Genomic DNA, 21,772 nt, shown 5'->3' with positions numbered 1-21,772 from the left:
AACACACATACATGCTCTGCTGCAAGTGTTACAGAACATGCTGAAAACACACACACACACCACCCCACCCCCCGGCAAGCATTAGCTTTCTGAAATCTGAAACATTGTGAATTTGAAAACACACCCAGTCTCAGAGGCTTTGGGCAAGGGGCTGTGTGTGGCTCGACAAACCTTGTGACTGGGCGAGGGATGAGCTGTCCCTCTGCTGCTGCTTGTCTTCCCGCAGCTGCTGCTGGCACCCACCCCGTACATCATTGGGGTCCCGGCCAGCTTCTTCCTCTACAAGCTGGACTTCAAGATGCCCGATGACGTGTGGCTCGTGGACCTGGACAGCAGTCAGGTGAGTGTCGTGGCTGAGGCCAGTGGGGTTGTCGAGAACAGGGGAAGCTGGGCAAAAGCCAGACCCAAGCCTTTAACATACTCAACGGACATCTTCCCAAATCATTGAAACTTTGCACAAGCTTATGAAAACGCTGCCCCCCAAATAATAATAATTTATAAATTATCAAGGGTTCATGAGGGAGGACGGTGCAGGGAGGGAAGGGGAAAATGAGGCGCTGATACCAAGGGCGCAAGCAGAAAGCAATTGTTTTGAGAAGGATGATGGCAACAAATGTACACATGTGCTTGACACAGTGGATGGATGGATTGTGAAAGGAGTTGTATGAGCCCCCCAAAAATGATTTTAAAAAGAAGAAGAAATTGCTGCCTCACATAAAACAGAAGTCTTCAGATGGAGCTCGTGTTTTCAGGAAGATCAGTCATAGCTCCAAGAGGGGCCAGAGAGGGGAGACTTACCAACCTGGACACCTGGAGAAACAACTGGTGGAGACGCCTGTACAGCTCGAGCCCTGCTGACAGAAGCTGGCCTCTTACATGGCTCGGCATCTTCGGTTTACCCAGGCTTCTTGGCATCCGCACACTTTGACTCAGACGCGCTGTGTGCAGATCAGCCAGCTCCAAAAGCAGGTCTCTCCCTCAGTCCTACATTTTAAGCCGGGCTAAAGCTAACGAAGGTCATGTCATGCGATGAATTGTCACTGGGGACGGGTCTTGGATGTACCAACACCATCCAGAGGACAAAGATGGATCAAACGAGTCACTTCCAAGGCCATCTGCTCCCCAAACCCCAGCAACCAAACTCACTGCCACCGAGTACCCATAGTGACCCCGCTGGGGTTGCTGAGATGGGGACTGTGAATGGAGTAGAAAGCCCAGCCTTTGTCCCAAAGAGCTGCTGGTGGATTTGAACTGCCGACCATGGGTTCGCAGACTGACTCATAATCTCTACCCCACCGGGTCTCCTAGGGCAGCGGGTCTCAACCTTCCTCCTGCCACGACCCTTTCATACAGTTCATGTTGTGGTGACCCCCAACCATAAAATTTTTTTGTTGCTACTTCATAACTGTCATTTTGCTGTTGTGATTCGAATAACTCCTGTGAAAGGATCATTCAACCCCCAAAGGGGTCGCGACCCACAGGTTGAGAACCTTGAATTTATCAGCTCAGAAGATGTGACCCCCCCAAAAAAGAAGATTGTGATAACGGGTTTCTTTGGGTGGTGGGGGGAGCGTGGGAGGTGGCGGTGGGGAAATTCCAAAGAGGTCATCCTGATTTGTTTTCTTGAAAGACTTGGGATGGTCACAGAAGCTGGCTCCTGAGAAGTTTTCTGAGGTTGCATTGAAGAACAGCATGCAGACTGGACGTAGACACGATAGGAGAGGGATGAGTGACGCTGTCGGTGAAGCACAGTGTGCCTGCACTGTGGAGTGGGAAACTGGTCTGCTGGATCAGTCTTCACCCAGCTCGAACACAAAGAGAAGAACCCGAAAGGGTCAAACTGGAGAGAAAAGGGAAAACCGCGAGTTGTGCCAAGGACATTCTCCCTCCTCCAGACGACCCTGCACGCCCATCGGGGCAGCAAGGGGTGTCCCGTGAGCGCATTCCGCTGGGCAGCCTCACCTCCTCCACCCTCCAGCCCCGAGCCAGCTGCTGCGGACTTCTTTTTGTTCCCCCAGCTTAGAAGACCATTTAAAAGGAAACTGATTTGAGTCCCTTGGGCTGCTAGAAGTGCCATTTGGACCTGGCGTAAATGGAAGTGTACAGGATTCTTCAGGGGGAGGGCTAGAGAGATGGAGACGCCGCCTTCAGAAGTGTATGTAGAACTAGGTGGAGAACAGGTCGAGGAACAATGGCCTCGTATTTGGGATTCATAAAGGGGGTTGATTTTGTAGCAATGCTTTTTGACTTACCGTGTATGTATACTTTCATTGCAAAACTGGGGAACGCAGAAATGAGTGTAAGGAAGAAGCAAAGAACCACAAGCCTAGGCAGCGGTTCTCAACCTGTGGGTCGCGACCCCTTTGGGGGTTGAACAACCCTTTCACAGGGGTCGCCTGATTCATAGCAGTAGCAAAATGACAGTGATGAAGTAGCAACAACAGTAATGTGGTTGGGGGTCACCTCCACATGCGGAACTGTCTGAGGGCTGTGGCAGGAGGAAGGTCGAGAACCGCTGATCTAGAGATAGTTATCAGTCACATTTAGGCTCCTTTCCTATCAGATGTGTATGTCTCCTGCTCGTCGATGTGACGTGTGCATCTAGTATGTATCTGATGAGAACATCCGAGTGTGTAGAGTCCCTTCTCCTGAGCCGCTCAGAGGATGCCCTGTCACCTTTCTCCAACACAGGTGATCGCCCCCACCAATGCAGAAGTGCTGCCTGTCCTGCCGGAACCAGAGTCCTTGGAGCTGAAGAAACATTTGAAGCAGGTAGGTGGAGGATGGAAAGAGAAGGCTGTTGGCGTGCTGTAGGGGGATAGCTCATCGAAGGGCTGGGTGCCTTTCAGACGACGTCAAGTGGACTCCATTTTTGTAGCCTGGGTTGGGCTTTGAAAGAGTTACGGTCCATCTTTGGGTAATGGGGTGAATATTGCCTCAAGAAAGATTTTAGATCCCTTCTAATTCACTGTAATGTTTGTGATACTATACAAGGGCGGGGGGCGGGGGGCTTCAGAAGTTCCTGGGAAAAGGCCCATGAACTTTCTATTCCATTTTGAAAGCCCCTTTTGGAACCCTCCTATATAAAATGAATACTGGTTAGATGGTGGGTTACCAGTTAGGCCGCTAACTGCAAGGTCAGCAGTTCAAACCCACCAGCTGCTCTGAGGGAGACAAAGGAGTCTTTCTACTCCTGTAAAGCATTACAGTCTTGGAAACCCACAGGAGCAGTTCTGCCTTGTCCTAGAGCAGCGGTTCTTGACCTTCCTGATGCCGCGGCCCTTTCATACAGTTCCTCATGTTGTGGTGACACCCCCCCAACCATAAAATTATGTCTGTTACTACTTCATAACTCATTTTGCTGTGTTATGGATTGGGCGACCCCTGTGAGAAGGTTGTTTGACACCCCTCCCCCAAAGGGGTCACAACCCACAGGTTGAGAACCACTGTCCTGTGGGGTCACTGAGTTGGCTTGGTGGGACTGAGGTTGAGTTGTTTATAAAACAGCTAATCACCTCCTGTTTCTCCTCACATGGTGGATTCTGTGTGGCCTGGGCCCATGCTCGCAGTCTTATCAAGTGGGAGTTAAGTCTGAGACATTCGGGCAATCCAGCTACTCTCACATATTTCCCCTTGAGTTGGTCCCTATAACATCCTTCCTTTTCTTTTAAAATAAATATATAATAGTTTTATTAGCATATCTTATACAATCCAATATGTCCAGTCACATTTAATTTTGTTCAATCTCATCGAGTGAGATTATACAATCATCATTGCTATCAGCTCTCCATTTCCCCCCTGCCCCTCCCTTCCTGCATCCTCGGAACCGTTACTCCTGTTACTATTCCTGAAGGGTTATCTATCTTGATTTTCATGTATGGCAAAATCTTAAATATGCAAATGAGCACATTGCAAAGCTAACTTGATTCATGAGGTCAAATAAGTAAACACCATAATAGTAAGGGAGGAAATATTTATGACGTAGAGCCTAGTTAGGTAGTTCATCAGTGCCATCCTGCACCTGAATTTATCATCCCTTCTGAGGGAGACTGCCCAATTATCTTGCCAGTGGGTTTGGGGTCTCCACTACACCCACACCCCTTCACATCGATTTGGCTGTGCGCTTTTGGACTTCTGATACCTCGTCCCTTCGACACCTAATGACCACACAGGCTGGTGTGCTTCTTCCATGGTAGGCTTCATTGCTTCCCTGCTAGATGACCGCTTGCTTAACTACAGGCCTTTAAGACACTAGATACTTCATCTTTTGGTAGCCGGGCACCATCAGCTTTCTTCACCACGTTTGCTTATGCACCCGCTTTGTCTTCAGTGATCGTGTAGGGAAGGTATCCTGTATAGCGACACATTGTTAGAACAAACCGTTCTTGTAGGTAGGATTGACCTAGGGGCCCAGAGTCTGTCTGTAGCATCCTTTCCTTGAATAATCTCTTAGATCCATTTTGTGCTGATGGGTTATTTTTCTTCTTTCCTTCTGCACACTGAACCCAGACTCTGAAGGTCACACCTGGTGGCCCCCCCCAGCCCTGCTGTGTGCGTGTCATGTAGGGGCTGCCGGTAGATGGCACTGTCCATTTTGAAGGACCCTCGGGCCTCTCTGAGGACCGCCACTGGGCGGCACCCCACCACGAGAGCTGTTTGGATTTAAAGGGGTCGTTTTGCACTACCCCTCTCATCCTCACCTCATCCTGATGGCATGTGGCACCGTGCCCTGCAGCCTGGTGAGGATGGCAGGGGCTGCAAGGTCTCGGGCTGCCCCCCCTGGCTGTGTGTTTGGCTGGCGATGGTTGTCGTATCGGCTGATGTGAGGGTAGAGGCGATAGATGGAATGATACTTGAGAAGTTTGCAGGCCCTGCTCGGGTCCCTGAGCTTATTGAGTCTGATTCTGACGCTCGATACTCACATGATGGGGCACGGCAAGCTCATTAACCACACAGTGCCATCCCAGACCTGTTGAATTAGGGTCTTAACAGCATGCCTTTGGGTCTGACTTTGCGAAGCACTGCTCTGCTCGGCCTCTAGTTTAGCGTAGGAGCCCCATGGTTATGGGTGCTCTAATTGCCACCAGAGGGAGTTCTGCTACCGGCAAGTCGGTGATTCAAATCCACCAGCTGCTCGGTGGAAGGAAGAGGAGCTGTCTGCTCTGCTCTGGTAAAGATTGACAGCCTCTGAAACCCTATCTGGGGTCTTGGTGAGCTGGACTGGACGCGATGACAGGGGGTCTGATTTGGCTTTTATTGTCACATCAGCTGACACAAGAAAGGCAAGCTTTCCTGTCTAAGATCCATGTGAAAACTACCCTAGAATTCCGGTTTGACCAAATTGCCTCCAGCCAAGTCCTACCCCCCATCAGAGGACTTGCCAGAAGCCACGCTACATGGATTCTTTTTGTAATCATTTTATTAGGGGCTCATACAACTCTTATCACAAACATACATCAGTTGTGTAAAGCACATCTGTACATTCATTGCCCTCATCATTCTCAAAACTTTTGCTCTCCATGTAAACCCTTGGCTTCAGCTCATTTTCCCCCTCCCTCCCCGCTACCCCCTCCCTCATGAACCCTTGATAATTTACAAATTATTATTTTTTGTCATATCTTGCCCTGTCCAACATCTCCCTTCACCCACTTTTTTGTTGTCCATCCCCCAGGGAGGAGGTTATATGTATATCCTTGTAATTGGTTCCCTGTTTCCACCCTACCCTTCCTCCACCCTCCCAGTGTTGCCACACCACTGGTCCTGAAGGGATCATCCGCCCTGGATTCCCTGTGTTTCCAGTTCCTATCTGCACCAGTGTACATCCTCTGGTCTAGCCAGATTTGTAAGGTAGACTTGGGATCATGATAATGGTAGGTAGGAAGCATTTAGGAACTAGAGGAAAGTTGTATGCTTCATCATTGCTACATCGCACCCTGACTGTCTCATCTCCTCCCCGCGACCCTTCTCCAAGGGGATGTCCAATTGCCTACAGATGGGCTTTGGGTCTCCACTCCACACTCCCCCTCATTCACTATGATATGATTGTTTGTTCTGATGATGCCTGATACCTGATACCTTCTACACCTCGTTATTGCACAGCCTGGTGTGCTTCTTCCACATGGGCTTTGTTGCTTCTGAGCTACATGGCCACTTGTTTACCTTCAAGCCTTTAAGACCCCAGACGCTATATCTTTTGATAGCCAGGCACCATCAGCTTTCTTTACTACATTTGCTTATTCATCCGCTTTGTTTTCAGCGATTGTGTTGGAAAGGTGAGCATCATAGAATGCCAGTTTAATATGACAAAATATTCTTGCATTGAGGGAGTACTTGAGTGGAGGCTCAATGTCCATCTGCTACCTTAATACTAAACCTATAAATATATGCACATAGGTCAGTTTCCCCATCCTCATATATAAATATATTTACATATGTACATGTCTTTATTTAGACCTCTATAAATGCCCTTTGCCTTCTAGCTCTTTCCTCTATTTCCTTTTACTTTCCTCCTGCCCCACTATCATGCTCAGTCTTCATTTGGGTTTCAGTAATTTCTCTTAGTTACATTACCCTTGATCATACCCTCCTCACCACCGATTTGGATCACTTGTTGTTCCCTTGTCCTTGGGTTTGTTAACATCACTTCCTTTTCCCCACCTCCCCCTCGCCCATGTCCCCCGGAATGATTGGTTCCGTTGTTTTCTCCTCCAGATTGTTCATCCAGCCTATTTTGTTTAGACAGACCTGCGGAGATAAGAACTGCACAAAAACAAAACAGAGCCAAACCAAGCAACAAAAGAAAACAAAACAATAAGCCAATGACAAAACAAAACACAACAAGAAAGAAAAACTTGTAATTAGTTCAAGGATTGTTTGTTGGTCTTTAGGAGTGTTTGCCAATCAAGTCTGATGGGGTGCCAAGCCCTGGCCCCAAAGTCTATTTTTGGTATTCCCTGAGGACTTGGTTGCTCTGTTCCCCTTGCTGTTCTGTTTTGCCTCGGTGTGGTGGGATCAGATCGGAAGGAATTCCCACACTGTGTCTCCAGTGTTGTCCCCTGTAGGGCTATGGGTCAGTGAGGGATGTCGTGTCTCCTGGTGGGGCCAGCCATGTGGTCCTCTCTGTGGATTGGCTGCTCTGAGCGGGAATATCATCCTCAAGGTGGGTCAGGGTGTGCTCCACTCTCTCTTCCTCCCTCTTCATTTGCTCCCGCTCTATGGGTTAACTTTGAAAAGGAAGCCTCTGAAATGGGTCAGTGCGGGTCTTCACCGAGGCGCTTTCGGCAGTGTGTGGTGTGGCCGCCTGGGCAGGCGCCTTCCCAGGGGCTGGGTTTGCCCGGCCTCCCCACGAGCTGCTTCCTAGGGGAGGTTCCTTGTGTTCCCACAGGCGCTAGCCAGCATGAGTCTCAACACGCAGCCCATCCTCAACCTGGAGAAATTCCACGAGGGCCAGGAGATCCCGCTCCTCCTGGGAAGGCCCTCCCACGACCTGCAGTCCACACCGTCCACTGAGTTCAACCCCCTCATCTACGGCAACGACGTGGATTCTGTGGATGTCGCCACCAGGTAAGACCAAGCTGGCTTGGCCAGTCACCAGCTCTTAAACTGGTCCCCGTGCCCTCTCAGCGACCCTGGGCAGACCGCTTCTTGCGGGTTACAGTGGGCACGGTCTCTGGCTTACATTTGACCTCAGCCTAAGTAAACAAAAAGGAGTTCTGACATCCCCTTGAGGCCTGGGATGGCGAGCAGACTGAGCAGCTCGGCTGGGCACTCTCCCCCTGGGCCTTAGAAGCCCAGGGCTCTGGGAAGGCTCCGAGACAAGGGTGGCAGGAAGCCTTGCTGTGCCGGGGATGGGGCTCAGACTCTCGCCTGCCCTTCTTCCTCAGAGTGGCCATGGTCCGTTTCTTCAACTCCCCCAACGTGCTGCAGGGCTTCCAGATGCACACGCGGACCCTACGTCTCTTCCCCCGGCCTGTGGTAGCCTTCCAGGCCGGCGCCTTTCTAGCCTCACGGCCCCGGCAGAGCCCTTTCGCTGAGAAATTGGCCAGGACGCAGGCTGTGGAGTACTTTGGAGAGTGGATCCTGAACCCCACCAACTACGCCTTCCAGCGAATTCACAACAGTGAGTGCTTCCCCTGGGCTGTGCCACCCCCATGCCTTCACCCCCGCCCTTCCCTCCTAACCCAGCCGGTCCCCTTCCTAACCCTGGGCCTAGGAGTTCTGGTGAGGTAGTAGTTACATGTTGGATCTCTAACCGCAAGGTCAGCAGTTTGAAAGCACCAGGTGCTCTGTGGGGGAGAAGATGAGCCTTTCTACTTAAGAATTACAGCCTAAATTGTGTGCTAGTGAAACTGGCGGGGCGGGGGAGAGGATTGCAATGGGTGAGTTGAAGCAACGTGTGTTCGCGTAGTTGACGGTAAAACTGACGATCCGCTCTGTAAACCTGCATCCAATTTACAACGAAGTAGAAAAAGAAAAGTTCTCATTAGCAAGAGAGTGTATCAACTCAATGGCCGTGAGTTTGGCTTGGTCTGTTTCTGGCCCCGGCCCGCTCGCTCTAAACATGCCCTTTGCCTGCCTCCCCACTGCCAACTCTTCCTGGGCGTCCTCCTGGCAGGTCTGTTCGACCCTGCCCTGATTGGGGACAAGCCAAAGTGGTACGCGCATCAGCTGCAGCCCATCAATTACCGCGTGTACGACAGCAGTTCCCAGCTGGCAGAGGCCCTGCGGGTGCCCCCGGAGCGGGACTCAGACTCCGACCCCACTGACGACAGGTGAGAGCCCCTTCTGCATTAGAGCCGGCCCGTGTTTCCACCCGGGGGACAAAAATCTCAGGGTTTGGGCGTCAGCCTCTGAGGCCTTGGTTACACATTGGACTGCTAACTACAAGGTCAGAAGTTTGAAGCCACCGGCCATCCCAAGGGAGAAAGATGAGGCTCCCTACGCCCGTAAAGAGTGACAGGGGCAGTTCTCCCCGGTCCCGTGGGGCCCCTGTGAGTCAGGATTGACGCGATGGCAGTGAGTGCCTTCCAGCTCTGCTGCCTCCCTGGCTTTGAGTCAGGAGGGCTCCTCAGTGGGTTGTGCAGTCAGCACGCCCATCAGCTTTAGAGCATGCTCCGTCTGCCTCCTGCGCTGGCGAGGCCCGCCCGCGGGGTGTGGTCCAGTCTTGGTCTCCCTGCGCAGTGGCAGCGACAGTATGGGTTATGACGGCTCGAGCTCTTCTTACTCGTCCCTGGGCGACTTTGTCAGTGAGATGATGAAGTGCGACATCAGCGGTGACACCCCTAGTAAGTGTCCTTGGGGATGGGGGCCAGCTCCGGTGGTGTGGGGCCACTTCTGGAGCAGTGGGGTGCGTAGCTGTGGTCCTCGTCTTCCGGCAGACGTGGACCCGCCGACGCACGCCGCACTGGGGGATGCCAGCGAGGTGGAGCTGGCGGAGCTGCCCAACCGGAAGGAAGCAGACATGCCCTGCCCGGCCCCCGAGGTCTCCCAAGAAGGCCCACCCCAGCTCACTGGCTCCGGTAGCACCGCCAGCAGCAGCCCCGGCACCGTCAGACACGGAGCCTCCACTGTACGTGAGGACGTGGAGGGTGGGTGAGGCAGGCTGTGCCTTAGACAGCCCTGTTGTCCATCCCTCTCCTCCCTCTCCGCCGGTCCCAGCCTCAGGCCCGTTCAGAAACAGTTGTGCCCTGCCCCTCTCACCCAGAAGGAGGTTACTGGGCTTCCTCAGGATATGGCTAAAATCCCCCTTGGGTAGTGGGTGGGAGGCTCTTTTTGGCCTGGCCCAGCCCTGCAACCGCTGAGCTGATAGGAAAGCATCCCCAGCACCAGGTGACCAATGCTCACTGACACTGGCCCTTAGGAACCGGCTGACTTCACAGAGGCCGGCGACAAGGCCTCTGCGGGCGTCCCCAAGCCCCTTCCTACCGCGCCTCCCAGCCTTGGCAAGTCGGGCGCCTCGGACAGGCCCCCAGCAGAAGCCGGAGAGGACTCAGTACGCCGGCGACCCTATGACAGCCCAAGCTTGGAGCCCCACTACGGCTTCCCCCCTGAGGATGATGAGGATGAGGATGAGCAGGGGGAGAGCTATACTCCCCAGTTCAGCCACAATGTCAATGGCACTCGGTGAGAGCCTGGGATCCCTTCTAGAGGTGGCGGCTGCAGGCTCTTGCTGCCCTGCACCTGGGGCCAGGCTGTCAGGGAGTCTGAGACCCCAGGGAATCTGTAGGCCCCCCAGGTGGTGCTGAGCAGCCAGCCGGGATGTGGGCCCTGGGGAAAGGGCATGGAGGGATGGAAGGCCCACACCCTGTGACCCCTGCCAGGGCCTCATGGGGCCACTGTGCATCCCAAGGGCTCAAAAGCTGCTGCGGCCCAACAGCTTGAAGCTGGGCAGTGACTCGGACGCGGAGTCGGGCTCCCGAGCCAGCTCCCCCACCTCCACGGTCTCCGATAACAGCACCGAGGGCTTCGGGGGCTTCATGTCTTTTGCCAGTAAGTGCTTTCTCTTCCCGTGGGGGGCGCGGGTGGTGGTGGGGGCGGTCCTGCAGTTAGGGCTTCGAAGGTCCAGTTCAGGTCATTTGGGAGTAAGGCATTGCCGAAAGGCCTGGCCCAGCCCCGCAATAGCTGAGCTAATAGGAAAGCACCCCGGGCACCAGGTGACCAGTGCTCACTGACACTGGCCCTTAGGAACCAGCTGCCTCCACAGAGGTGGGTCACAGGGCCACGGGATGGGGCAGACCAGTCACTGCCTGCCGCTTGTGGAAGGCTGCTGGTCAGCGTGGTTTGTGTGGGTACCGCGCTGGTGCCTTCCTTGCCCGAGGAGGGACTGCTTTCGTGAGGGTGCTGAGTCCAGGTGGTGTGGTGGGTTCCTCGTTGGTCTGCTAGCTGTAAGGTCAGCAGTTCGGGTCCGCCAGCCGCTCCTCGGTAGAAAGAAGAGACTTTCTACTCCCGTAAAGAGTGACAGTCTCGGAAACTCACAGGGGCCGTTCTACCCTGTCCTATAGGGTCATGTTGAGTCTGCACTGACTCGATGGCCGTGAGTTTCTGAGGGGTTTTTTGGTGCCTTGAGAAGGTGTTTTGAGATGAGGGGAGGTGTCAGTTGAAGATTTAAGACAACTGCGGACTAGAGACAGGAGCCCTGGTGGCGGAGTGGTTACTTGATGGACTGCTCACCGCGAGTTCAGCAGTTGGAGACCCCCCGCTATTCTGGAGGAGAAAGACAGAGCCCTCTACTCTCCTAAAGAGTGTCCGTCTTGGGGGAAGGAAGGGAGCAATGAGGAGTCGATGCCAAGGACTCAAGGAGAAAGATACTTCTGGAAAAGATGATGGTGACATATGTACAGACATGTTTGACACAACGGGTATATGTACGGATGGTAATAAGAGCTATAAGAGCCCCCAATAAAATGCATTTTTTTTAAAAAGAAGTGTCCATCTCAGAACACCGGGGCAGTTCTACCCTGTCCTGGGGGATCTCAGTGGGTCAGCATCGAGTCGATGGCAGTGAGTTTGGTTTGGGGCGACTAGAGAGCGGCAGCATGGATGGCTGATGTCTTTTGCAGGCAGGGGCAGTGGCCACAGGCACGGGCGGGCCAGGTTCCCCTGAGGGTCACGGTCGCTGAAGGACTGAAGGGAGGGAGTCAGAGAATGCTGAAGGGAGACGGGATCTCCCTCACATAGGCCAGAGGCGCTGGGATGGTGTTTGGAAAAGAGGGCATGGTAAAAGTAGCGGTCCAGCCATTGCGATATTGACCCCTGGACTCATTGCTTCCCCTTCCGCCTCCATGACAGGCAGCCTGTATCGGAACCACAGCACAAGCTTCAGTCTTTCCAATCTCACTCTGCCCACCAAAGGTGCCCGCGAGAAGGCCACACCCTTCCCGAGTCTGAAAGGTAACTGCCACCCGTATCTCCCAAACCAGGGCTCCCTGGGAGACGTCTCGAGCCTCTGGGCCCTGGCAGGTGCCTTGTGTGGGACGCCTCATTTGATGGGCCTTGTGGCTCTCTGCACACGTGGGCCTTTGAGCGTGGTCACACGGGAACTGTCTCTGTAGCCACGAGAGGACCCGTTAGGCCATGTAGGACGCTGGCAGCAGAGGGATGACGGCTGTGCTGGGCAGAATGTGGGCATGAGCATGGGGGCACAGTCGTGTGCCAGTGTGCTGCTTCTGGCTCCCTAGCATGGCGGGGTGCATGGGTGAGGTGCCGTGACCTGGGCTGCCTACCGACCCAGGGCCAGGGTGGTGGCCGGCCTCTGAGGGCAGCGGGGGGAGTTCTGCTCTCTGGATGTCTGGGGGACTTGGCCGCCCTTCAGCTGACCCTTGGTGCTGTCTCTGGGTCTTGCACTGCAGCAGTCCCTCAGGGTAGGAAGCTCAGTGAGCCCCCGCACCAGGGGTTCTGTAACTGCCCCCTGGTCCCCATGGAGGGACCGTGCTCGGAGTCTGCGACCGCTGCTAGATGGAGACGGGGACCTAGGGTAGATGGGAATTCTTAGAAGCACCGTGACAGGCAAGTTCGCAGTGGGTAGTGCTCCTTGGTGGCCCTGGCTCCCCGGGTCGTCCTGGCAGAGGGAGGTCACAGGAGCATCTGCATGCCGCTGCATTGCCTCACCTGCTTCTTCGTTCCCTCCCCTGCCCCTCCCAACTCACCCTCCCGATGACAGCAGCACCTGTAGGACCAGTCCCTTCCCCGTGCGTCCCCTCGGTCCCCTGGGCCGTGACACTAGCCGCCCCCTGTTCAAGCATGTGCCTGTGCGGTCCCCGAAGGCTCCGTGTGCCATCTGCCCAGGCCCAGACTGGCGACAGTCTTAGCAAATGGCCTTTCCCGGAGCACTTGGCCCGGCGCCTGGCCACCTGGATCAGGCTTCCAGCCCCACAGAGGCGCCTAAGAGCCAAGGGTCCATGCACCCTTCAGACTGCCCTGTTAGACGACTCCACGGAGGGGTGTAGGGTCGGGGGTCTCACGGGGCACCTACTAATTGTGTATTTTATGTCCCAGTGTTTGGGCTAAATACTCTAGTGGAGCTTGTTACTGAAGCCGGCCCCGGGAGGGGTGAAGGTGGGTCTCACCGTGAGCTGTGCATGACCTTTAACCCCTGCCCGAGCACCGTCTGCACCCGTCTGAGCATCGTCCTCTGTGGAGCAGGCGGCTTCACACCCGTGACCCGCCCTGCCCCATCCCCTGCGGCGCCTGCGCTTGCCCATGGGGGCCTCTGCCGGTGCATGTGGAGTGGCCTGAGTCTCCATCCCCAGCGCCTCCATATCGCCGGGAAATGGGCGAGGAGCTTGGAGCTCAGAGCTGAGCCTGCTCTGCCTGCTGGCTTCCTGGCACGTGGTGACATCGCTCATCCCCCTCCTCCCGGCTCTAGGGAATAGGCGGGCCCTGGTGGACCAGAAGTCGTCTGTCATTAAACACAGCCCCACCGTGAAGAGAGAGCCCCCGTCACCCCAGGGCCGCTCCAGCAACTCTAGGTACCGCACGGAGCCCGACCCTGGGTGTGCTTGGTGGAGGTGGGGTGAGCGAGAGGGGAAGGGGGCTCCTGGAAGGGGGATGCCACCCATTCTGGGCAGCCTCTATTGGCACCAGGCAGGCAGGCAGGCAGTGGGAGGGTGGGCAGCAGCAGGTGTCTGTGTGTGTGGGGGGATGCTCTGTCCCAGGGCTGGTGACCCCAGAGGTGGCATGTGCCCCACAGTGAGAACCAGCAGTTCCTGAAGGAGGTGGTGCACAGCGTGCTGGACGGCCAGGGGGTGGGCTGGCTCAGCATGAAGAAGGTGCGGCGGCTGCTGGAGAGCGAGCAGCTCCGGGTCTTCGTCCTGAGCAAGCTGAACCGTACCACGCAGTCGGAGGAGGAGGCCCGGCAGGACATCATCCCAGATGTGGTCAGTGTTGGGGGGCCTGGGGCTGGGCACTGGCCTCCCTGGGAAGCAGCCGGCGGATGCCAGGCGCCGTGTGGCCAATGGCAGCAGGGCGGGTTCTCATTGCAGGAGATCAGCCGGAAGGTCTATAAGGGGATGCTGGACCTGCTCAAGTGCACGGTCCTCAGCCTGGAGCAGTCGTACACCCACGCTGGGCTGGGCGGCATGGCCAGCATCTTTGGGCTTCTGGAGATCGCGCAGACCCACTACTACAGTAAAGGTGGGGGTCATGTTGGGCGAGCGCCAGGCCACCCATGGCTCTCCCACTCCTCTCCCAGGGAGTCCTGCCCAACTAGCGTGTCTGTACAGTGTGGATGTTTCCCTGTCTGTCTGTTTTTTTCCCTCCACCTCCTCCTCCTCCTCCTCAGCTCTTGCGTCTTTCCCGCTCCCGCCTCACGCCCACGCCTCGGTCCCGCTCACCACCTTTCGTGACCGCTTCCCGGGCTGTTCTTTTCTCCAGAGCCAGACAGGAGGAAGAGAAGTCCCACGGAGAGCGTGAACACCCCGATCTTCAGAGACCCTGGCCTGGCTGGGCGGGGGGACCCAAAGGCCATGGCACAGCTGAGAGTTCCCCAGCTGGGACCTCGGGCGCTCGGTGCCACAGGCAGGGGCCCGAAGGAACCGGACACGCGGAGCTTAAAGGAGGAGAACTTCGTCGCCTCTATCGGTAGGCATCTCAGCGTGGGGTGTGCCCCCCTCCTCCCCGCTCACCCAGAACCCTGCTTTTTTCTCCCGTGCTTCGCTTTCCAGAGAGACACCAGTCCTGGTCCCTTTCCACGGGCCCTGGCCATCTCTCCTCTCAGAGCGCCCATCCCGTCCCCTCCCCACCCCACCCCTCCCCTCCCCGACAGCGTAGTGCAGGGGGTCTGGGCCGCCGCTTCTCCTGTGCATCTGGACTTCCTCATCCACATGGTAGAAAGGCCCGTGACTTTCCTAGAGGCATCTCGGGGCTGGCAACCTCGGACCGTCCGGCTCTGTAAAGCCAGTTTTTCCCCAGCCCACCGGCCTCTGCCTGGAATTGTCTCCTCGGAGGTTGGTCCGGCCAGCCAGCCTGGCCAACCTGGGTTCTCGGTGGCGTGCCGCAGAGGGTGGATTTCTTTCTGAGTTGGCACCTCGCTTTGCCCGGCCTCCGAGTCAGCTTGCTTGTGTTTGGTCTGTCAGTTCAGCCTCGGGCAGCGCCTCGTGAGCGCGCGGGCATGGCCTCCGTCGGGCGCACTTCCTGCTTGACCTGCAGTCATCGTGGTGAGGTCTTTCCTGTCCACTCGGAGGCCCCACGCTCCGGGCGCGGCTCTTTGCCACAGTCATGCGCCGTGGCCTTACGCAGAGGTGTCCGTGAGGAGCCAGGTTTCTCGCGGGAGGGCGACAAGGTTGTCTGTTTCCGTAGGAATTGAGAGGTTCCGTTCTGTCCGAGCAGGGTTGGTTGTGATTTGAAATCGCCTCCCTGGCAGTGAGTGGGCTGAATTTCGACTTCTCTGGCCCAGCATGATCCGTGGCCGAGAGACCTGGTGGGATGTCCCAGAGAGAGCACTGACTGGAGCCTGGAGCTCTGGAGTTCATTCCTGGTCTGGGGGTGCAGCCTCAGGAGTGTCACCTCCTGTCTCAGGGTCTCTGCCCCTCCCACGCGGGAATGGGACTAAGTTGTTGCTAAGGCCCCCTCCGGGGAGAAGACTGGCCAGGTGTGCTGTCCTCCCAGCCTTACCTGGGAAGGTGTTCCTCTTAACCTGTCCGGGACGGGAGAAATGAAACGAGCTTCCTTCCATGCACTTGGCCCGGTAGAATCGATTTTCCCAGATGCCTGGTTATCCAGCGGGGACGCTGCAGGGAGTCGGTTGGGGTAGCCCCAGCAGGGGCTGGTGACCGTCCCCCTGGCTGGCCTCTGTGCCGCCCGCTGAGCGGAAGGGGCTTGTGCTGAGATCATCGAGCGTTTGGGGCGACCCTCTCCCTGGATTCTTTACAGCAGACGATTCCCCAGAAGGCAGAGGTGTGTCTGCGGCCCCTCAGTGACAGGGCCCCTGCCCGCTGGCTGGCGTGCATGCCACCTGGTAGGAGCAGCTGTCGAGAGCACTCCCTCTGGCTTTCCGTGGAACCTCACAGCTGCACTGGGGTCATGGTTAGAAACGTCCAGCCAAATTTGAAGGAAGACATCAGATCTCTTGATTCCCCTCTCTTCCCCACTCCCCCTGCGCACACACACACCCCACCACCCCCAGCGGAAGCAAGCATAGCTTTGTATCTCTTGTAGTCTTAGGCCCGAGACCCCACTAACTCGGGCGGGGGGTGGTGGTTTCCATTCCGTCTGTCTGACCAGCCTCTGACTCTGTCTGTCTTTTTCTCCCGCTTGCATTGCATCTGGGTTAGAATTGTGGAACAAGCACCAGGAAGTGAAAAAGCAAAAAGCTTTGGAAAAACAGAGTAAGGAACAAATGCGCCTTCCTGCCCCCACGTCTCCCATACCTGCCAACTCCCCAGGCCCATGTGGGGCAGGCTCCCTTGGTCAGCCCCAGCCCAAATTTGCTCTCAGGGAGGGGGTGTGTTTGGACCAAGTCAGAGTAGGCAGGTGGGGTGTGACTTGCAGGTGTGTGGGGCCTCAGCCACGCCTCCCCAGCAGGTAGGCGGTGATCTGGGTGTCTGTTGAGAAAAGCCGCTTGGAACGAACGCGCCCTCCCTTGCTGCAGATGTGGTGGGAGGATGTTTGCCCATTTCTGTGCCCCTCATTGGCTGGTACCTTCTCACACTGAGGGGCCTGTGGGTACAGTTGGCAGAGATGGTTGCCCCCTCCGTGTTGAGTCTGTAGCTGCCCAGCTTTCTCTGGCGGCTTGCCCAGGCACGCTCTCTTGCTTTCTGTCAGCCTGTCCTCCTGCCGTACTTTCGTGGGTGGGCAGGGAAAGATGGGGGGTTGGCTTTTGTCTCGGTTGTAGCAGTCAGAGGGTGGACTGGACAGTGACCAGTGACCCCGTTTCTCTATCTTATGTGGCTGGGGGCCCACCACGTGACCTGGGGACACCTAGTTGGTTTCAGGCGCCAGTGTGGCCCTGCCTGTGGAGTGCAGTGGGGTGTGAATCAGGCCTCTGCCTGTGGGTTCTCTGTTCAGGGGTGATTGCCTCCTTGTCTCCGGCTGAGAAGCTGGCAGCAGAATACCTCGAGACCAGGTCTCGCTCATCCTCCTCGGTTCTTAAGGCGTCTCGGGGACACCTTCCTCCATGGGTCCTGAGCAGGGCAGCGTGTGGGGAGGCGAGTGAGCCAGGCTGTGCCGCGGCTCTACCCCCTTTGCCAGCCTGCCCCTGTCCTGGGTGCCCAGAGTGACCAGCCGTCTTCCCCCTCTGCAGGGCCTGAAGCAGTCAAGCCCACCTTTGACCTTGCCGAGACAGCGGAGAAAAAGTCTCAGATCAGCGCCGACAGTGGTGTGAGCTTGACATCCGGGTCCCAGGTTTGTGCCTCAGTGTCCCCTGAGGGGTCTGGTCTCGGGGGGTAAGTCTGCACAAGGCCTGCCTGAGGGGCCCAGAGATGCAGGGACATGGGGAAATGCCTGCGGAGCTGTACACGAGTCCCGGTGTTCTCAGAGAAAATCAGAAAGATGGAAAGGAAAGCACCGGAAACTTGCCTGTGTGGTTGTGGGCGGCCGACCTGCAGCTTGTTCTTCATCCCTGTATGTCTTTTCTACCGTGGGCATGCGTTTCCCTAGCGTCCGTGGGCTGCTTGCCTCGGTCCTACGGCGGGGGCCTCAGGAGTCCCTGGGAAAATTCCACCGTCTTTAGATTCTGTCTTCCCAGAATACGTTTTGTATTCTGCCGGTGGGGGTGGGGGGCTGTGAAACTAGGAGGGTGGGGGTGGGTGGGTGGGCACAGGAAGAACCATCCAGTGTGGCTCCAGGAAGCCAAGGACAGATGGGACCCCGGCTCTGATGGGCTTGTGTCCCCGTGTCTTGTTCCAGAGGACCGACCCAGACCCCGTTGTCGGTGTGAGCCCAGCTGTCATGATCCGAAGCTCCAGTCAGGATTCTGAAGTTAGCACCGTGGTAGGGGTACACCACACTGGCATTCGGTGGGCGGGGGTGTGGGCGTCTCCCTCAAAGAGGGAGCTGCTGCCTCCTCCCTCTGGAGGCCGCGCTTGGTCTCAGGTCAGCAGAGTTCTCCAGGTGGAGATGCTTCCCTGTTCTAGGTCTCCCCACCTGGGATTTCCCCCAGGGCTTCTCGTCTTCTCAAGAAGGTACTGCAAGCGGCGACCTGGTAGAGCCAGGGGCACGATGCCACCTTCTGGCTTCATCGGGGGCCCTGACAGCCTGGCGCTGCTGGGGCTCTTCCTTGGGGATTGCGCCTGACTACCTTTTCTGCCTTTCCAGGTGAGTAACAGTTCTGGAGAGACCCTTGGAGCAGACAGTGACCTGAGCAGCAATGCGGGTGATGGGCCAGGTGGTGAGGGCGGTGCCCACTTGGCAAGCTCTCGGGCCACCTTGTCCGATAGTGAGATCGAGACCAACTCTGCCACGAGCGCCATCTTTGTAAGCTTGGTTCACTGCCCAGGGAAGACCCTTTCTTTCACTGGGGCGGGGCGGGGTGGGGGTGTGTGCAAGGACAGAGACAGTGGCAACAAGAAGGGAAAGAGGAGAGAAGGCATGGGTCGTGGTCCTTGCTGCCGGTGGGCAGGTCCCAGCGCACAGCGAATGAGACTGCCCAGTGCTGCGCCGCCCTCCCTGTTGTTGCTGTATTTGAACCCATGACTGCAGGCAGCCACCAGGTCCCTCCTCTTCCTCACGGACCCTCCACTTGACCAGGGACCAGCCCCTCCTGATAACACACCCCAGGACGAGGTCTCCTCCCTTGTGAGGGTTATTCTGGATGTATTCTTCCAAGAGAGCTTTGTTCCAGTGGGTGGACTAGGGACAAAGGGACAATGCCCATGCATTTCCGCTTTGACAAGTGTTTCTAAGGCTTTCTCTTTAGGCTTGTGAACCCTCTGCTGAGTCCTTGATGAATCAGCCCCTCCCTCCCCCACCCCCCAGGCAGACCTACGTAGTAAAAGCTTTGTGCTTGAAGTAGACAAAGCAGCAGCGGTGGCAGTGAGGGCTCCTCTGGGGACCAGAGTCCCTCTGTCTGTGCACTGGCTTTATTCCTGCCACAGCTCTGTTTATGCAGAGCCTTACAGCGGGCCTTCTCTGGGCATTCTGTGTGGTCTGGGTAAAGGTCGCGAGGCAGATCCGTTGACTGCTCAGCAGTGTATGCACGCTCCACGCTGTGACAGTTGTTGTGTTTCCTCGGCTCACTGCCCTCCTCCCACTTCCTCCCCGGATCCCTGCCCCTGCATGCCTTGTGGACCCTGTTCTGGGGCAGACACTGCACAGTTGGTGGGCCTAACTGACTGTCCTGAGGAGTGCCGCCTTGTGGGTGTTCTTGTCTGCTTTACAGGCTGTGAGGGCCTGGTGGCACTGTGGTTTTGTGTTAGCCTGCTAGCCACAAGGCCAGCAGTTCAAAACCACCAGCTGCTCTGCGGGGGACAGATGGATCCTTCTACTCCTGTCAAGAGTTCCAGCCTCTGAAACTCAATGCGGGCTGCCCTCCCCGGCCCTAGGGGGTCTCTGCATCCCCATGGTAGACTCTGGGGATTGCTTGGCTGAAAGGGGAGTCCCCTTCTCGGGGGACTTCTCCATGGTTATTGGAAGTGTTCACTCATTGGCTGGCATCTTGTATATTGTTTACTTAGTGCCGAGTTCCAGAAAGGAGGCAGGATTCCCCCTCCCAGGAAACAGGCCATTCAGTCGATGGTGATGAGTGGTTGGCCTTTTGCAACACACGGAGAACAGAGTGCTTCAGGACACACAGCGCATGCCCTAGATCACGGATAAGCCAGTCATCAGGGTGGGCAGAAACAGTCTTCTTGATCAAAGGCAGACGGCTGGGGGCCCATGGCCCCGCCCCATGAGGCCATGTGAGCCTTCTGTGCTTACCGCTTCCTGAGACTGGACGGGAATTTTCTAACCCCGTCCCCCACCGCCCCACATCCCATGGCTGCTGACTTGATGCAGACTCAGAGTGGTCCTGTGGAGGGTCCCCAAGGTGGTCAGTCTTCTGGGAGCAGACAGCCTCAGCTTTCTCTCGGGAGCTGCCGGTAGGCTTCCACTGCTGACTGCTCTCCCGGACAGCGCTCCAGGATGGTCTCTACGGGAGCTTTGTATATCCTCATTTTGATGTGTGGGGAGAATGGAGGATAAAATGTGGCCGGACTCCAGTACTGAACCCCGGTGGTCATGCCCAAGGCCTTCAGGCACATGCTCTTAGCTGAGTGAGGACATGCCAGAGGGAAGGCATGGGATCGCAGGACGAATAGATCCTCTTTCTCCCGGAGTCTAAACAGACAGGTTTCCAGAGGTTGTTTTAAATCTTTCTCATGTGCTCCCGTCTGAACGCTTGGCTATTACGGACTCGCTCTTCTGCAAGGACCCATGTCGCTGGGGGCGACCTCTCCTGGCACCAAGGGCTCTTTGCACAGTGAGGTTGCTGAGAGTGTTACCTGAACGTCGTGGCTCAGATCAGGCTGTTTCTGCAAGAAACAAGCTTTGTTTTACCCTTCTGGCCATTGGATAAACTCCTGGGCTAACGTTCAGCCACACCGTTACCCAGTAGCCTCTCAGCACCGCTCTGTCCCATGTGCTGGGAAGTGGGCACAGCTACCTCTTGGCTACCACAGCTACCTCTTGGCTTGTGGGGAGTCGCAGGTCTGTGCGTGTGGTGGTGACGGGGAGGCGGGGTTTTCTGAGAGGCACTGCGGGAAGGCGTTAGGTGTCAAGTCCATTTCAGCTCATAGCAGCGCAGCCTGGTGACAGTCAGACTGTCCCATAGGGGTTTCCAGGCTGGAATCTTGACGGGAGCAGCTCACAGGCCTTTTGTCCCACGGGGGGCCCGAGCTACCCACGTGGCAGCCAGCGGCTGAGTGCACGCCTGTGGGGCCAGCAGAGACCAGAGGACAGAGGAAAATGCTGACTGAGCGTTTTCAAACGGAGTGGTCCTATGAGGGGGGTGTTGCAGGGGGGATGAAGCTGGGATCAGGGGAGGTGGTGTTTGCCACCCCAGGTCCCTCAGCTAATAAGAGGCAGGGCCCCAAGCCCCCATCAGTCTGCCACCACTGGGCCATCCAGCACCAGAGAGCTTGGTAGGTTTTTCTTTTAGAGAAAAGAAAGCCTTAAGAGGCAAAACAAGGCCAAGTGTTAATGGCACTGTGTGACTTAGGAGGCGTGGGTGACCCGGTCGATCGGCTTGTAGTCGGATGCTAGTGGCTAGCAGAGTGGCAGAGGCCAGCTTAGTGGCTAGCTACTGGGGTCAGTGCTCAGTGAGCTGCTTGCTATTCTGCGCCCCGGCGCCTCTGACAACTGCCCTGTCACCTCGCCAGGGTAAGGCCCACAGCTTGAAGCCAAGCACGAAGGAGAGGCTGGTGAGCAGCCCCATTCGCTCTGCTGAAGACGCCAGCCAGCGGGTGTATCTCTACGAGGGACTCCTCGGTGAGAAGCCGGCAGGGACAGCCCCTTCCTTCCCCTGGGCGCAAGGGAGAGGACAGCACGGAACTAGTGGGGGTGGGGTAGGGTGTTGAAAACCAGAAGGGGTGGGAATTTGGTGCTAATCAGCAGCCTGTCTTTCTGTCTTCCTCCCTTGCTTGCTTGCTCTCCCGGGTTCCTTCCTGCCCTCGGATTGGCAGGAAGGGACAAAGGATCCATGTGGGACCAGTTAGAGGATGCCGCCCTGGAGACCTTTTCTCTAAGTAACCGCTCTGTGTGCCCGTTCGCCTCTTTCCACAGGGAGGGGCCGGCCCCACTGGGAGGCAGCAGGGGCTGGTGGCAGGCATGTTCTGTTCGCTCCGGGGAGAGAGGCTTACAC

The 21,772-nt window shown here is 56.5% G+C and overlaps 1 protein-coding gene across 29 annotated transcripts in view; it reads left to right on the top strand.

The window, feature by feature from the left end:
- MADD (MAP kinase activating death domain) overlaps window positions 1–21,772 on the top strand; it is a 48,787-nt gene that overhangs the window by 7,896 nt on the left and 19,119 nt on the right. For 3 of the 29 annotated variants that reach the window (XM_075545749.1, XM_075545732.1, XM_075545733.1), the window contains exons 6-25: window positions 227–340; window positions 2,692–2,772; window positions 7,385–7,563; window positions 7,884–8,119; window positions 8,615–8,771; window positions 9,181–9,284; window positions 9,378–9,568; window positions 9,860–10,122; window positions 10,349–10,488; window positions 11,788–11,889; window positions 12,994–13,053; window positions 13,364–13,466; window positions 13,688–13,874; window positions 13,980–14,130; window positions 14,371–14,577; window positions 16,269–16,322; window positions 17,237–17,337; window positions 17,842–17,925; window positions 18,250–18,408; window positions 21,291–21,399. In XM_075545749.1, coding sequence (XP_075401864.1) covers window positions 227–340; window positions 2,692–2,772; window positions 7,385–7,563; window positions 7,884–8,119; window positions 8,615–8,771; window positions 9,181–9,284; window positions 9,378–9,568; window positions 9,860–10,122; window positions 10,349–10,488; window positions 11,788–11,889; window positions 12,994–13,053; window positions 13,364–13,466; window positions 13,688–13,874; window positions 13,980–14,130; window positions 14,371–14,577; window positions 16,269–16,322; window positions 17,237–17,337; window positions 17,842–17,925; window positions 18,250–18,408; window positions 21,291–21,399 — 2,782 coding nt within the window. The remainder of the gene's footprint in view (window positions 1–226; window positions 341–2,691; window positions 2,773–7,384; window positions 7,564–7,883; window positions 8,120–8,614; window positions 8,772–9,180; window positions 9,285–9,377; window positions 9,569–9,859; window positions 10,123–10,348; window positions 10,489–11,787; window positions 11,890–12,993; window positions 13,054–13,363; window positions 13,467–13,687; window positions 13,875–13,979; window positions 14,131–14,370; window positions 14,578–16,268; window positions 16,323–17,236; window positions 17,338–17,841; window positions 17,926–18,249; window positions 18,409–21,290; window positions 21,400–21,772) is intronic. The other 26 variants (XM_075545752.1, XM_075545735.1, XM_075545751.1 and 23 more) reach the window with 14 other exon arrangements.

Source organism: Tenrec ecaudatus, chromosome 4, assembly GCF_050624435.1.
Source record: "Tenrec ecaudatus isolate mTenEca1 chromosome 4, mTenEca1.hap1, whole genome shotgun sequence".
NCBI lineage: Eukaryota > Metazoa > Chordata > Mammalia > Afrosoricida > Tenrecidae > Tenrec > Tenrec ecaudatus.
The sequence above is the reverse complement of the archived record's forward strand: the minus strand, read 5'-3'. Positions and strand labels throughout refer to the sequence as shown.